The sequence below is a fragment of the Amorphotheca resinae genome (assembly GCF_003019875.1).
Source record: "Amorphotheca resinae ATCC 22711 unplaced genomic scaffold M430scaffold_9, whole genome shotgun sequence".
Lineage (NCBI taxonomy): Eukaryota > Fungi > Ascomycota > Leotiomycetes > Helotiales > Amorphothecaceae > Amorphotheca > Amorphotheca resinae.
In genome coordinates, this window is record NW_020194479.1 from 470,387 (window position 1) to 486,457 (window position 16,071).

At 48.9% G+C, this 16,071-nt stretch overlaps 8 protein-coding genes across 8 annotated transcripts; 4 read left to right on the top strand and 4 right to left on the bottom strand.

Annotated features, from left to right (window-relative positions):
* Positions 1-697: 697 nt before the first annotated feature.
* M430DRAFT_60085 (hypothetical protein) lies at positions 698-2,502 on the top strand (the record flags this gene model as incomplete). Its single annotated transcript, XM_024868840.1, has 5 exons — positions 698-749; positions 905-1,067; positions 1,121-1,440; positions 1,510-1,797; positions 1,853-2,502. The coding sequence occupies 5 exons, from the start codon at positions 698-700 to the stop codon at positions 2,317-2,319; spliced, it is 1,290 nt and encodes a 429-aa protein (XP_024718887.1). The 3' UTR covers positions 2,320-2,502.
* Positions 2,503-2,658: 156 nt separating this feature from the next.
* On the bottom strand, positions 2,659-6,952 carry M430DRAFT_105264 (hypothetical protein; the record flags this gene model as incomplete). Its single annotated transcript, XM_024860993.1, has 4 exons — positions 2,659-3,343; positions 3,395-4,864; positions 4,912-6,578; positions 6,632-6,952. 4 exons carry the CDS (start codon positions 6,950-6,952, stop codon positions 2,659-2,661), a joined length of 4,143 nt encoding a protein of 1,380 aa, XP_024718888.1.
* A 217-nt stretch (positions 6,953-7,169) lies between these two features.
* On the top strand, positions 7,170-8,439 carry M430DRAFT_143332 (hypothetical protein). The gene is made up of 2 exons (XM_024862813.1): positions 7,170-7,363; positions 7,413-8,439. Exons 1-2 carry the CDS (start codon positions 7,261-7,263, stop codon positions 8,162-8,164), a joined length of 855 nt encoding a protein of 284 aa, XP_024718889.1. The 5' UTR covers positions 7,170-7,260; the 3' UTR covers positions 8,165-8,439.
* A 106-nt stretch (positions 8,440-8,545) lies between these two features.
* On the bottom strand, positions 8,546-11,151 carry M430DRAFT_60088 (glycoside hydrolase family 78 protein). Its single transcript, XM_024868841.1, has 2 exons — positions 10,801-11,151; positions 8,546-10,749 (listed from the first exon to the last, which is right to left on the bottom strand). The coding sequence occupies exons 1-2, from the start codon at positions 11,100-11,102 to the stop codon at positions 8,670-8,672; spliced, it is 2,382 nt and encodes a 793-aa protein (XP_024718890.1). The 5' UTR covers positions 11,103-11,151; the 3' UTR covers positions 8,546-8,669.
* A 229-nt stretch (positions 11,152-11,380) lies between these two features.
* On the top strand, positions 11,381-12,270 carry M430DRAFT_36125 (hypothetical protein). Its single transcript, XM_024866873.1, has one exon. It carries the CDS (start codon positions 11,447-11,449, stop codon positions 12,149-12,151), a length of 705 nt encoding a protein of 234 aa, XP_024718891.1. The 5' UTR covers positions 11,381-11,446; the 3' UTR covers positions 12,152-12,270.
* A 383-nt stretch (positions 12,271-12,653) lies between these two features.
* M430DRAFT_20818 (hypothetical protein) lies at positions 12,654-14,157 on the bottom strand (the record flags this gene model as incomplete). The annotated part of the gene is made up of 4 exons (XM_024864374.1): positions 12,654-12,737; positions 12,828-13,464; positions 13,757-13,878; positions 14,008-14,157. 4 exons carry the CDS (start codon positions 14,155-14,157, stop codon positions 12,654-12,656), a joined length of 993 nt encoding a protein of 330 aa, XP_024718892.1.
* Positions 14,158-14,342: 185 nt separating this feature from the next.
* On the top strand, positions 14,343-14,862 carry M430DRAFT_262311 (hypothetical protein). The gene has a single exon (XM_024865363.1). The coding sequence runs from the start codon at positions 14,529-14,531 to the stop codon at positions 14,850-14,852; it is 324 nt and encodes a 107-aa protein (XP_024718893.1). The 5' UTR covers positions 14,343-14,528; the 3' UTR covers positions 14,853-14,862.
* Positions 14,863-14,872: 10 nt separating this feature from the next.
* On the bottom strand, positions 14,873-15,787 carry M430DRAFT_52108 (hypothetical protein; the record flags this gene model as incomplete). Its single annotated transcript, XM_024868274.1, has 1 exon — positions 14,873-15,787. One exon carries the CDS (start codon positions 15,785-15,787, stop codon positions 14,873-14,875), a length of 915 nt encoding a protein of 304 aa, XP_024718894.1.
* Positions 15,788-16,071: the final 284 nt, after the last annotated feature.

Consider the following 16,071-nt stretch of genomic DNA (forward strand, 5'->3'; position numbering starts at 1 on the left):
ACCTACATACATAGCTGCGAACCCGATGATGTTCGACGCTTGCTATTGTAATCCTCCGGAACCCCTCTATCAGCACGTGACATATCTAAGCGAGATGATATTTTTAGCAGCGGAGCGGGAAGTCCGTCAGCCTTAGCCTCAGCCTCTTCCTCTCTTCATCTTCACTCCTCCCAATGCAATTCATTGCATCTCATGGTTTAAACCTCCCGACAAGAATCCTAATGGAAGACTGCTCCTGGCACCTTTGTGGCTTCAGTTTCGCGACGCCCTGCCTTTGTCTATCTTCTAAATTTTCCGCCGCGGACGACAATAGGGAATCAGATTCCATCATAATGCTGGTCCCGAATTCTAAGTTCTAATGAGAGGGAAATGTGTCTGTGCGAGAGACAACTCGATTTTGATTGGAAGAAAAGATATCAGAAGTACAGACGGCTACAACTCTGGGTTCTGTGCCCTGCAGGACTGATCAGAAGACTTAAGTCTTAAGCCCTTGGTACATCGGTGTTGACTCTGAACGCTATCACCCTATATTCTCATTGCAATATCACGCTTCAAGAATACCCTCTCGACAAGTGCGAGCATCTCCATTTAAGTCTTTTCCCACAACTATCTGATTGGTAGCCACATTAAAATGTGGCATCCGAGGCTGGGCTCGAAGAGCTTGCTCAAAATCATCCTTTGAATCCATGATCCAACCATGGGTTGCCTCCTTCGGCACCACCGTAGACAGGATCAAAAATTTTCCTTAAGTATGCCACCATCTCTCGCGCCTAGAATTTCCCTGAATCTTACGTTAAGTTACGTTTTCATCTCGTTTATCGCGACCGTCGCCGTCGCAAAAAACAAGTGAAAATGAACCGCCATATCTTTATCTTGTCCTTGCTTACTGGTCTTGGGTTTGCAGCTCCTGTGGACGACCGTTCTCTGCGAGGACCTGGCTTGCTTAAAAGAGGAACAAGTACGACGTCTGTAGTGACAACGTTGGCACAAGGCATTGAGTGGTTGATTCCAATCCAGATCGCGAACAAAACGTTTAATGTGCAATTGGACACCGGATCTGCCGACTTGTAAGACCTGTTTCTACCATTTTAGCATCAACTCTAGCTGATACACTTTACAGATGGTTGTTTTGTGACGGTGCTAAAGTGGGGTCGGGACATGATCTGTACAACCCATCGACAGGCACAAAACTGGATGGGTCCTCATTCGATGTGAAGTACGGCTCGGGTTATGCCAAGGGCGACGTTTACATGGATCGAGTTACAACTGGAAGCATCACAGCGAACCAAGCTGTCGGGTGCGCTACCAGCGTAGACGCAAATGACGCTGCGGACCACGGGCTGGATGGTATCATGGGCGTAGGATTTAACAGTGGCAGCAAGTCGGTCAACAACGGCCACCCACAAAGCCCCTCAGCAACAAAATCCGCATTGAACGCCGGTGAGGCCCCTCTTTCGACTTCCAGTCACTTAATCTCCATTGCTATATCCTGAACTAACGCCTAGAAAGTTAGTACTAAAAGCGGCGGGTTCTTGGGCCTTTTCCGATGGGGCCATCCTGATCCACAAATGACATTTATAGAGAATGCGTACCCGCAGCTGGCAGAGGGTCTCTTTACTGCCGACCTTAATTATAAGCAGAAGGGCGTGTACAATTTTGGCTACATCGACCAGGCGAGATTCAGCACTCCAATTACCTATATGCCTGTTCGTAATTGGAATTATTGGATAGTGGAAACCAGCGGGTACGCCATTGGCACCAACGCCTCGAAGTCTGATAGTTGGAAGGTCCTGATCGGTCAGTATTTTAAATTTTTGAAATTTCATACACTGTACTGAAATATTATCAATAGATTCCGGCACTACCAACCTCCTGTTGCCCCCCGCAGCCACACTCGAATATTTCTCCGCCGTTCCCAGCGCAAAGCTAGTATCTACCGGCAACTACCTCGTACCCTGCGACCCGGCAGCCGCCAAGCTCCCCAACCTCACCATTACCTTCACGCCCCCGCAGCCAGTAAGCACCCTCGTGCAACCCGGCGGCTCCGGCGGCATCAGCACCAAGCCATACCAGGCCGTCATTCCCGGCGAGTACATCATCGGCAACCCAACCGGCAACAACGACGGCATGTGCCACGCCGGCATCAACAACGCCGGGAGCGGCCAGGCGTGGGATGCTATCCTGGGAGACGTGTTCATGATGAGTCAGCTGGTCGTCTTCGACCTTGGTGACGAGAACGGAAGTGTGGATTCGAAATACCCTTCACATGGCCAGATTGGCTTTGCCCCGAAACCGGTGGGGAATTCCTCACAAGTTTGAAAGAAGGGTGTTGTAGGTAGGTGAGAGGGGATTCTGTTTTCATGGCGTTCATGGTATCCGAACATTGGGATTTCGGACATTGGGAATAAATAGCTGGAAGCACAAAGAGCAGACCGGTGTCTGGTTCAAATGGTATTTAGATTGCTTCAAATTCGGGTGCTTGTATATTAATGCATCTATACCTCACTGAAGATTCTACTTACCCCGTCTTGATTTCGAACATCTAAGTATTGTGATGGATTATTGACCTGATTCTATCTAAGCCAATATCCAATTCCAAGGCTTAAGGTACTCATGATCCAAGACGGTAGATCACGACGGTAGATCACGTGGTGTACTCTACTGATCCAAACCATCTAACTCCACCAACCGGCTCACCAGCTTAACCACTTCATCACCTCCCATCTCTGCCCCCGGGTCATCGATCTTCTTCTGCAGCACCTCATCTAACATCCCCCTCAACCTACTAACCAACACCCCAATCCTTGCCCAGCCTCTCAACCTCAACCAGCCATCTACCACCAGACCCCTACCTAGGGTATCGAGCGTAATCTCCCCACAAAATAACAATGCCGTATATGCATTGAACGGGGTCAGATCTCGGATAAAAACCTTGCTCGTCGCCATCTTATTGAAGTATGCCATGTATACGGAGTTACCAGGGAAGGTCTGGGCATCGAAGACGGTGGAAGAGGGGTGGACGAAGACGCGCCCGTTCTCTTGGTTGAAGTACTTGATTGTTTTGGCTTCGGGGTCAAGCTCTACGGCACCAGAAATGGAGGCGGCGAACTTCTTATCGGGGAAGTCGATTCGTGCGATTTGGGGGTTGAAAGCGGAGGCAATTAGGGATCGCAACAGGGAAGTATTTGCGTTTCGGTTAGAGGGAGGTGGTGCTGAAGATGAGATGAAGGAGAGCTCGCGAAGGGAAGAGATATATTGGACGCGGGTGGAGGAAATATCGGAGAGGGTTTGGTAGGAGAGGAAGTTTTCGGAACACCAGTTTCGTACTTCTCCTTGTCGAATGCTGTGATCTGTTAGTACATTTATAGTGGGATATAACAAGGAGAAGAAGTACCTTCGGTTCTCCATCATCTCATCCCATTGCTGAAACGCTTTCAAATCACCGATCAAATCTCCCTGGTTTCCAGCAAACTTCGCTCTCGCAGCCTTTGCCTCCTCTCGCTTTTCCTGCGGGCTGACAAAAGGACTCTTGATCGTTAGTATAGCAGCAATGCTAACGCAGGAATCCAGACACCCAAACATAGCTCCGTAGACCATCAACTTGCCACACCGTAGATCGGCCGGGATCATACTCAAGTGTTGACCGAGGGCAGTAAGGTCATCACCGTCGAGTGCTCCCATCCGGCCAAGCAAATCCATAGCCCCATCTACCGCCATGCTCTCTGGCGGTGTCAGAGCGCTTGCCAGAAAAGCACCGACGTCCTTGATACCCATTGCACGAACTGACAAGCAGAGCTGTTCAAGCGGTACACGTCTGATTTCCGGCTCTGGCCGCTCTGCCATTTTTGTCATCTCAGCATTTCGCGTGTACAGTTTGTAGCATTTTCCAGCCTGCACTCGACCGGCTCTCCCTCGTCGCTGTTTACATGCCGCGCGAGATGCCCAGACTTCTTCCAATTTTCGCATGTTATTTTGAGGGTCGTAGGATGTTTCCTTGACGCGGCCAGTGTCAATCACTGCTACTATATCATCAATAGTAATGGACGTTTCCGCAACGTTAGTTGCAACCACTACTTTTCGCTTCCCATATGGTGCATGAGGGAATACGCGGCGTTGCTCGGAAGATTGTAGCGAGGCATGAAGGGGTAGAGCATGAAGGTTGGGTATCGATCGGAGATGATCGAGTGCTCTGCTTATTTCCATCACGCCGGGTAAGAAAATAAGTATACCACCATCTTGCTTCAGATGGGTAAGTTCTGCATCGATCTCTTTCACGGTTTGAGCTATCAAATCGTAGTTGATTCGCATTCCGAGGCTCTGGATCGCCGCCTTTACATCAGAGTCCATTCCAGCCGTGTCCGCATCGTCGTCCTGTGGTTTTCCACCACGGCCAGCATTAAAACCCGTCATTCGAATGACATCGTCGAGATAATAATCTTCGACAGGATATGTCCGGCCGCTGATCTCAACTCTGCCAACCTTGCCTTCTGATTTGAAATAATCTTCGAAGACCCCAGCATCGAGAGTGGCACTCATTAGAATGAGCTTGAGATCTTTTCTCTTCTTCAACACGTCTCTTAGAAGCACTAGCAAGAAATCCGTGTCAAGACTTCTCTCGTGAACTTCATCAATTATCACGTGGCTGATATCCGCGAGAGAAGCGACAACATCGTCACTACTACCTCCAGAAGTTTGCAGTCTTCGGAGCAACACACCGGTAGTAACGAATGTGATTTTAGTGTTATGCGATGTTTTCGATTCTCCTCTGATGATGTAACCAACTTCTTGACCTACCGCAGAACAACGTTCATCGCTCACTCGGTCCGCTAACCCAAGAGCCGAAATCCTTCGAGGTTGTGTACAACTGGACCTGGTTAGCTGTCATCATAGAAGGGGTAATGTAAAGCCTACATGATCTTTGCACATTCACCTAAAGCCCTCTGGTACATATCGTCGAGTATGAACTGGGCTGACTGGGTGGATTTACCTGAACCGGTCTCACCAGAGATGATCGTGACTTGATGCGAGTTCACCACATCAACTATGGTCTCTTTCATCTCCCAAGCCGGCAGTGTCCTCCTTGCTTGAATCTGAGACTGTAATTTTGGATCGACTTGTCGCCTTATCCAATCATCTTTACTCTTTTGATTGGGTGTCCATGTAATCGGTCTGGGATGTCTGGGGATATGTTGTTTCTTTCGTCGGATCGGTTGCACCTCACTAACCGTGGATGCAGCCGCTGATACATCTCGTAGCTTCCCAGGTTTTTCGAGAATACTGTAGAAATTCTGTTCCGCCCAGTCGATGAGGAAAAATAGCATCTGCTCACCAAGGTAATTTTCCATTGCGTGGGAGATGCATCTCTTCAGGATGCTAAGACGTATATAAGCCGGAATTGTGGCATGAACCGAGATGACTGGCACCTTCTGGGGGTACTCTGGAGTCCGTCTGAATTGGATAATTGGCTCAACCGGGGCATTCCTTCCGCGGTTTGATGGCTTAAAGGCAATTCTGCAAATATCTTTCGAAGGGCGGGAATAATTCTCCCCGAATACAGCATGAAGGCTTGCTTGTTCTTCTTCCCATATGCTTTCTGAAACTTCTTTCGAGTCTTCAGATGCCCAAGACTCTTCGGGTTCAGGAGGAGGTTGATCTTGTCCACTAGATATCAGAATGTGCTGCAAAGCCTCTGCAGCTTTCCCCTCATCATTACTGACATCGTACACTTGCTTGCAAAGATCCTGAGAGTAGCCTGCTTCAGCTAGTCGTTTGATCGCGCCTTCTCTCTTGAGATCGTTGCTCGCCATGCTGATGCCAGCTACATATCCCTCAGGCAAAGCCCATCTGGGAAGATCATCTTCAGGCACATGGATAAGAAGCCATTCCAAAGTCTCTTCTCGATCCTTACAAATCTCCACGGCTTCCTCAATATGACTCTGCCGGAATTCGAGATTTTTGAACTCATTGATAATGGAATGTCTTTGAAATTCTGACATCTTAACATCATGAGGATTCCAAATAGCGTGTTTCCGTATTAGAGCCTCGACAGCAGAACGTGTCCGTTTACCCATTTCAATTTTTGGTACCCGTGTCCAACCCCTGTGGATATTATGGGCCCCAGAACCAGCACCACCTGGACCGCTATTCCTCAGAGCTAACCCAGCTGCGCCAGGTGCTCCAGGTGTATTTGCTGCCTTCGCCTTCTCCTGCTCTCGCTCCTTTCGCTTCTTTTCCATCACAGCTTTCGCTTCCTCCCGCTCCCGAAGAGCCGCAAAGGGGTCTGCTTCATACATCCATCCCCTCCCTTCTTTCACATCTTCTTTCTTCAAAGCCTCAAAATCTCCTTTCCATAAATTTCGATAATCGGGAGGAAGCATCATGTGTATATTTCGCATACTGCAAACCCGGAACAGCGCGTACGTAGCAGCGAAATGTCTAGCTTCGAGAGCTGTAGGTTTCGCCGCGAGATGTTTATGGGACGGGGGAAGTTTGAAGGGAGGGAGAGTTGTAAGCTCTTGGGTCTTTGGGTTCTTGGCTTTGAGGATTACCATCGAGGAGTACCCTTCCGGGGTTTTAGACTGCCAGGCAGAAATGATTAGCAGCTTATCATAGGAAAGAATTGAGCTTTTACCATTGTATATTCTGGTTTCTCCCATTTCTGCTTCTGGCAATGTTCAGAAAGCAGGTTTACAGGCAATTTGCCTGTCCAAGACGCGCCCCCAATCAATTTCTTGACATCGGGTTTCTTGGGTGCTTCGTCCAGAAGCGCAGGGCCATCCTTACCAGACGACCCCGCGGCAGAGGATTGGGCTGATCTTTTTGGCTTGGGATCCTTGTCAGAGTTGGAGAAGACAATGAAACTGTCGTCAGCCGCGGGTGTGGTAGAGGAAGATTTGCTCGCTCCCTGACCTCCGCCAGGCTTTGCCCCTTTTGACTGCCCCTTTTTGACCATCGTTGGTCGCAATGCGATGTGTCGGGTGGTAATCCATGTACTCCTGGGAACAAACACAGCAAAGGCGAGAAGGCTATTGAGATGTCGTGGGGAAAGTTCTTTTTAGCGCGAGGCTGACATTCGGCTAACCGTCTGGGTAAACTCCGGCACGAGGGGTTGTGATGATATAAAATACTTTCCGCGGCGCCCCATATTTATCCCGTGACACCCTTCACAACAACTCTCCTCCTTCACGAGGAGTAGATCGACAACACGATCACGTCGCTTCTAAAAGTACAATTCAACCACTACTGCATTGATATCCAATTATGCTTGTGGAGCAAACTCAAGACGGAATGTCGGACATTTCATCAAGCCCTGGCATCGCCACATCAGCCTCGTCGGCAGCCTCGTCGTCGCCCTTCAGCCACTGTAAGTACGTACTGTCTCTCTTCCTGGGTGGCTTCTAACAGGTTACTAGTTAAACCAAAAAATGCCTCTATTACATCCTCTCCTGACCGCTCTCTAAGATCCTCCCGCGTAGGCGCCGGCAAGTTTGATCGACGCGACGAACTTGGCAGCTACATCAACTACCCCGAAAAGAAAAGCCAGTCCAAGTCTGAAATCATATTCTACGATGATGACTTTGTCGCAATCTATGACAAGTATCCGAAGTCCAGCGTTCACTGCCTCCTTCTACCCCGTTCTATTGAACACCAGAGAATGCACCCATTCAAGGCCTTCGAAAACCCCCAATTCCTCGCTTCTGTCCGCGAAAATGCCGACAAACTCAAGAAGCTTGTTGCGAAGGAACTCCAACGCAAGTACGGATCCTTCTCTGCTCAAGACAAGGAGCGCGAGGCAGTTTTGAATGGCGAGGTTGCACTCAAGGACGGACAGCCATTGCCCAGTGGCAGAGACTGGGAGAAGGAAGTGAGAGTCGGAGTCCACGCCACCCCTTCCATGAACCACCTGCACATTCACGTCATAAGTGTTGACCGTTTCTCGAAGAGTCTTAAGCACAGAAAACACTACAATTCCTTCTCCACACCTTTCTTTGTTGACCTGGCCGTCTTCCCACTGATGAGGGACGATGCTAGGAGGCACCCCACTCGGGAGCGCTACTTGGAAAGTGATATGAAGTGCTGGCGCTGCGGCATGAACTTCGGTAATCGGTTTGCGAGACTCAAGGAACATCTCGAGGCCGAGTTCGAGCAATGGAAGAGGGAATGAGAATTTCTTTAGGTCGCCGCATCAGCACTACGGCGTACATTTTGCTTAGATGGTGAATGAATATTTTGTCATGGAATTCAAGGCGCAGGAAACTGAATCCTGGGATGAAAAGTGGTCATTGTCATTGCTGCAGCAGCTTGGACTTCGACACCAAGTTATTTGCGAAGTTGAATAAGCGTTTTGCAGTGGAGTTTCAGGCGTGGAACATGGAATGGGTGCATTTGAACTACTGGCTTGCTTTTACCTGGTAGATAACGAAGATCCAATGAATCACGATTTGCAAACTTCTTAATCAGTTTGATTCTTTTCATCCATCATCAAAGAACTTGATGAAGCATAATATGTAAATATCCATATGGGCAATCCCATTCTCGTTCATAGCCCACGCTTGTCACTGCCCGCCTCCATACAGCCGATATCCGTAATCTAGTCAGCACTGAGAATAGTGGCGTTCTCTTGGTCATCGATTTTATGGCAATAAGCCAAATTGAAATTTAAGATAGATCTACGAGTACTTGCTCAATATACTATCCCATTTCAACGCCTCAAGAGCATAAGTTCGCTCTAACGCCTCCCAATCGACGACTCCCTCTGGCCTCTCTTCAACCGGAGGTTTAACCCACGTATCATCATTCACAAACTCCATTTCTGCGTCCCCGAAACTCCAAATCTGGGCCTGATCTGCTTGACTCCCATCTAGATAGCGGAAGAAATGAAATTCCGTCCCTTGCTCCCGCGTATCGATGGACTGTTCTCTTCCTGCCCAGACAATACTCCCACTCGTCCCATCAGGGACGCTCACTACAAGTACTTCTACTCTCCTCCCTGTACTCGCGCTCCTCATGAGAGATATCTGCACCTCGAATTTACCTAGCTTGGTCGCGAAGCCGCCTTGCGCGGAACTTAACCACTTGGTTAAATTAGGGTCGATCTTCCATGTCCGGCCCAGAGGGCTAGTTAAGCTGATACCCAGAATGCCCTGCATCAAAACGGTGGTAGGACCGGCCGACCAACCGTGCGCGTGTGAGTTCCGAGCATCAGACCAATAGAGCGGATAATGAATGTAGCCATCAATCCGGTAGCTTTCTATGAGGGTGGAATTCGTCATCCCTGGGCCATCGAGCATGTAGCCCCACATCAGTTCCATCAGCTCGACAGCAGCATCGGGGTTTCCGGCGCCGATGTGGCCGAGAAGTTCGAAGGATGAGGCAAAGGGGCAGATTACGTTGGGGAATTCGACGGCGGGAGCGCCATACTTGATCCAGCGCGCTCTTAGGTTTTCAGATACATTGTAGGCAAGAGACGGGGAGACGGCTCGGGACATTAAAACCCAGGAATTCCCATCCTGAGGAAGGACTTTTTCGGGCCCGAAGCAACCACGTCGGCCTCTGTTGTCAGAGAATAGACCTTCTTGCGGACAGTAGAGGGTCGAAATTCCCTTCTTGAGACGTGACCTAGTTGTCTCCCAACTTTCGCCGCTGGTTTGGATGTTTTCACCTAGCCAGGAAGCAAGCTTGATGCTGTTGCCAAGGACTTCGTAGAGAAGGGATGAAGCTTCTATATTGTGCCCTGTCATACCTGCACGGTTCCAGTCGAAAGGTGAAGAGACGTAGAGGAGATTAAATTCATCCACCTTGTTGATGCTAACCTCCAGGGCTTGAATGTAAGATGGCCATCTTCTCTTCAGCCAGTCGAAATCTCCAGAATAGAGAATATAGAAATATGTGCCCATTAACGTATGAAGATGGTACGTGTCACTAAACTCTCCAAATGCACCCATTGGAGGCCCAGCGTAAGGCATAGACCCATCAGAATATTGATGCTCGTAGATTGTATCCAAGGCATTTCTTACGGCCAACATATCATAAGTCGACACAGCAATTCCTGGAACCGCAATAGTCATGTCTCCCGGCCAGACCATTCGATCTCGTTTGGCACCATCGGTGGTGACTACAGTACCATTCGCGACCGTGTAATTGGAATACCACGCTCCTTGTGGTGCGTTGTTGTGGTCAAAATTTCTATTGAAGTCGATGATTGATCCTCCCTCTTGTGGATCAATGGTTGAGAGCTGCAAAGTCCAGGCACCCGCGTACCAGATACGGTTCAAAAGAGGCGAGGAGCTCTCGAAATATCCTGTATAGGCGCGCCCATTTGGATTTGAAGGAAATGCCGTGCAATTGACCCAGACAGACGAAATGGTGACAGCAGGTTCCTGCGCCATGTCACTTCTCCGCGGTCGATTTCGTCCAAGTATCTTTTGTCCAATTGAGCTGTACCACGAAGGATTCTGCTCCACCATGCCACCCCTTTGCGGCGCAGAATGTCCATCGTGCCAGAATCCGTTCTCTTCGGTCGGCACGTCAGTTTCCGGCATGAAAACTGTCAGGTACTTAAAGGCGCCCCGATTATAGCCCTTTGCAACGCAATTCAATCCTGTGTGCTTAATCAAGAATTTCAGAGGCAAGTCTCTGGCTTGTCTGTCGCCTGTGGCATCTGGTTCGCGACCGGCAAAGAAGGGAGATTCAGAGTAGGATAACACGAGGTAGGGTTCGTTCTTGAGGCTATCAACCTCAAAACACACCCTTTTGTCCCATTAGCACAATTCACACTATACCAATCACATCGGCGCATACCTTCCAGAGATATTCTCCTCGAATTCAAAAGTAACCAGACCGCCAGGGCCGATTACCCATGAAATGCCCCCATTTGCGCCGACTTCCGCATCCTCCAAAACCGTTTGTACACCTGCAACTGCGCCCTCAAAGTTAAAGATTTTGACTGGCGCTATGTGCGATTTATTGACTGGTGCCCGAATATAGCGTTCCCAAGGCCCAGGAAAGATAGTGTCGAGTGGCAGAGACTCGTAATCTGGACCTTTGAGAGCTTGTGCGGCCCCTATACAGAGGGTAAAGCACGCGCTGAGCAAGAAATACATGATAGAAAAACAATAATCGAAAAGTAATGCTACGAGATCATGGCAGAAGTGAAGGAAGAAGCAGAGGGGAGAGAGGTGCGGAAAGTCTGGGGAAGTAAACAGGTGGAGAACGACGACGTCGTTGTGCAGGGGTAGTGACGGGTAGCGACGGAAGATGTGGGGAAGTGGGAGATCCCACTTGCGAGTCAGGTATTGCTAGTCACATGACTACACCCTAGTCATGATATAAATATGATTTCGATTATTATGCCCACTCCTGCAAGAAACTTTGCTTAGATGCCTGCGCGCATCTAACGTCTTTACACAAGGCAACAACTTCATGCTGGCAGAAGAAGGCCTGAATCATGGCTTCGTCCGGATCTGCTGATTGTCGTCTGCTGCTGGTGAATCCCAACTCCACCAGCTCCATGACCGAAAATTTGGCACATCTCTATTCCGGACTCCCAAACATATCACTCGAGTTCGTCGATGGCTCAGACGTGCCCGGCTGTCCGCCAGCCATTGAGAACCAGACGCATTCTGTGCAATCAGCAGCGCTTCTCCTCCCCAAAATCCTAGGCCGGATAGCGGAATCTCCGGTGGACGGTATTCTCATCTGCTGCTTCTCGGATCATCCGCTAGTGCCGATCCTGCGTGAGAACACAGATGTGCCGATCATGGGGATATTCCAGGCTTCGTTGCAGGCGGCTGCGATGATGGAGAGGAAGTTTGGGATTGTGACGACGGCGATGGCCTGGCAGCCTATTCTGACCTCGTCGGTTCTTGCATTAGGGGCACAGCGTTCTAGCGCTGGTGTTATTGCCACGGGCTTGGGAGTGTTGGAATTAGAGTCGAAGCCGCAAGATGTGGTTCTGAAGAGGATTGAGGAGTGCACCACCACTTTGATTGAGAGCGGCGCGCGTTGTATCATTCTTGGATGTGCGGGAATGGCGCCTTTGGAGAGGATGCTGAAGAGAATTTTGCCGCGTGAGATCGCTATTATTGACGGGGTCCGTTATGGAATACATTTCCTAGCTGCGATGATAAGAGCGGCTAGGTATTCAGATTGATATGTGTGTGGCTTTTTAGGAGAATGTCATGACTTTATGAAACCTCCTTCGGAGATGTGTCCGGATGTGGAACTAAATGGTTTCGTGAACCATCGAAGAACTTGCATATAATGAATGACCCTGTTGAAGAGCTAAGATCCAAGTACTCATTGACTGTATGAATCCGATTCCAGTAGTTTTCTGCAGCTATCGAATGCCCTTAACAGTATGATACTGCCATTGTATATAGTAATGAACGATTACCCAATTATAGAACGTTGTGACACAGATTCTCCTCAACATATGGCTGATACAATGAAATCTTCAAGAGTATTCAGGATCTCTGCCATGTAATAACATCCGCTGTTTTCATCAGCAGCCAAATAGAAATCATTTCCCCATGAGATGAGCAAACACCCTGCCTGAGTTACCGTTCACGCAGACAAAATTAGCTTACCTTGCCCGTGATCCCATCCCCTAACTTTAGGAGGTATCCATCTGCAGAACCTTTCAAACCTCCTACTCAGCCTTCCAGAGGCAGTATATCCCTCTCTGGCCCCAAAGGAACAATCTGCCGTCTTGGGGTATGAGCATATCCCTTCTTGATCTAGCACTCATACATTAGCCGCGATCTTTCCCCCTACCCCCCTCTCCCCCCTAAGCCCCGTCTCCTCCATCAGATGATTAGCAGACTTACCGCATCGAAATGCGTCGATGCCCTAAACGCACCCCTCGTCTCCTCGCTCTCGTCCCAAAATAGCCGCAGCAGCCATTTCTGAATCGCCGGGTACTCGTACCGGATCATCTTCAGATTGCACATAAACAGGGTGTAGTACGCGACATCAAACCGCACGATTGTTGGATAGAGTCGGATATCGGCCTCTGTGATGTGCGGCCCGAATAGAAAGGGACCTGGGGAAGAGGCAAGGATGGCTTCGATGCGGTCAAGGGAGGCGAAGAGTGCGCGGACGGCATCCTCGTAGGCTGACTGGGTAGTAGCAAAGCCGGCTTTGTAGACGCCGTTGTTTATCATGTCGTAGACCCAGGTGTTCATCTCGTCAATTTGGGGGAGCAAATTCGGGGGTAAGAGACCGCCAGATGGTTTGTTCTTTTCTTGGAGGGAGGGTGGGAGGAAAGCATCGAAGGAGCTGTAGAACATGCGGATGATTTCGGAGGATTCGTTGGAGACTATTGTCTGGTGGGTTTTGTCCCAAAGGATGGGGACGGTATAGCGCCCTGAATATGAAGGATCGGCTTTGAAGTAGAGGTCTGAGAGGCGTTTGAAACCATATAGAGGGTCGGCTGCGTCTGTTCCATCGCGACCGGTGAATGACCTGGGGTAATCAGCAATTATCTCTAACTCAGAGCCCCAAAGATAATGTTTCCAAGTTATAAGGGCCTTAAACTAGAAGAAGGCTAAAGAAATAAAAAATGTTGTCTGCTCAGAACCGGGTACTGAGAGTGCGCAAGTAACCGTGTTGGCATAAACAACAAACTGAATAACAAGTGACACCAAACACCAATAAGAAAGCAGCAAATCATCTTCAGAGGGAATATCATTGAAGAGCAGCAAAGCGTTCTAAGGATACCAACTCAAACATCCAAAACGAATAAGTAGACACCTACCACCCCTCAGGAAACAGCTCCCAATCCAGGACAACCATCTGGATCACCTCCTCCAAGCCCTTCAGCGTCCTCACAAGGTTCGCTCTCGAAGCCCACGGGCATCCAAAATTGATATATAAGACCTACCCATCTCTCGTTATTAGCCACCACCTGTAAAACAATCAAACCGTGAAAGTCATCCTCGACGAAATAAAACAGTATACATTGAAAATAACAACTGAGGAGGAAAAAAAGGAGAACAATAGATATACATAACGATCCTTCTCAGGAGGAAATCTCGCTCCAGGCTCCTCTGAGATCCACGACCTGAAAGACGAGACTTGACGCTTAAATGTCCCATCTGAACTGGCGAATTTGTAGATGCTTTTATCATCAGGCTTCGAGTCTGTAGCCTGCGCCATTATTGAGAGGGATCGAAAAGAGGAGTTGCTGAATCATTCAAGTGTCAAGCAATTATTGATCCCAGGCGACGTTGATTAATTTTATATGAGTCTTTGACTATGAATTTAATAACGAACTGAGGTTTGAAGCCGAAATAAACGTAAGCTACCTACCCCGAATGGCGTCAGAGATGTCCAATCAACCCCCAGACAGATTAGTAACGGAGGCTGGCTTGCTTACTGCATCGCTTGTGTAACAGTCGGGTGTGCTTGTTAATCGCTATTCTGTACTTCTGCGATATTCATAACTTTAAGGATCGTATAGTTGTGATGTGAGAAGCGCCTCCGGTGAGAGATAGGGGTAAAAGGGGGCGGGGCAGCTTTATCACGTGATGCTAATCATCACGCTATCAAAACCAACGTTGACGCTCCCGACATCATCACGGATACGATGTGCAACAAAACTTCCCTCCCTCTCGTGCCACATGATGCTAATCTCACTGCCATCAAAACAAATGTTCAACACTCCCAGGACAGGCGCCAATGCGATGTGCAACAAAACTTCTCTCCCCTGCCAGCCAGTATCACGTGACAAACGATACAGAGGGGGCTTTTGTATTCTGGGTCACCATCTCCAGTGGCAACCCAGACTCTCAATACTGTATGGGTATCTTTTATTTCATCCCTCGAATGACGTCCTTTATGCTCAAGTATAGCGATCACTCAATCTGAAGGTCTATGCCATAACCTTGGGAAGATCCAAGTCTACCAGCCAAGGCGCGTTCACTGGTCTGTAACGGACATCCATAATCGCGGCATTGATGAAGAGAGTCTCCTTTCCAAACGTAACCGGAAATTTGCTTGGCTCCGGGTAAGAATTCTCCTGTTCGGTTTTATCGAGGATAGCATTAGCTCCAATACTTTTCTTGTCCGCGTTCCATGTGACCAGGCTGGCTCCATAGCCCTCGTGGATGTGTCCGAAGCAGTGAAGACGGGGTCGAGCTCGGCTGACGGCTCGTAAGATATTGTCGCATCCAGCACCGCCGTGAGCAGTCCAGTCGTGAATATCTTTCGGCGGACCATGTGTCATGATAACATCGACAGTGCCGAAATCAGGGATAGGATTCTCCGCCACCGAGGTAACTCCCGGTGCAACATGTTCCAAAGTATTATAGCGATCTTGATCGCGATCGTAATTGAAAGCCCAGTCGCAAAATTCAGGCTGCCAGGGAGAAGCATATACTGTGAGTTTTGCGCCGTTCTGGAGAGTGAAGGAGTGGATCCCTTCTTCGAGATACGTGACTCCGGCCTCCTTTGCCAGTGGTCCTGTCATAAGTTCTACTGCTTGTTCGTGCTGAGCGGGTGATTTAGCTCTATCCGGGTGGCTCCTCCACCATGCTCCATCAAGATCAAGATCGTGGTTTCCAGCTATGACGAGTTTGAGTTCCGCTGGGATTTCCTTCAACATCTCGAGCAGCTCTTTGTATTTTGGGACGCCGCCCATCATTGTAAGATCTCCACAATGGAGAAGAACGTCACACTTGGGGACCGGTGAAAGGAAAGACCCCCTCACCCGGATGGCGTCTTTGAATTGGAAGTTATGCGTATCAGAAATCACGAGAAATCGCGTTGAGGCCGTTGGACTGGACATCTTGGCTGATTCAGAGATGCCTGGACGTTTAAATGTTCGAGTAGTGATGCTAGATAGATGTGGATTGTTGGCCAAGCGCTTAGTAAAAACAGACCACATCTATGACTGTCGTATATTGCGAGGAACTTCTTCTTTGTCGTCTTGGATTTTGATGCATCTGAATGAGATTGAGGTTGAATTTGGCTCTAAGTCCAACAGGAAACGAGGCCAGAAACAAGCGGGGCAAGCGTCACTGCCTCATCACGTGGGGTTTCTCCAAAAAATAATAGGATGAGTTCTTTTCA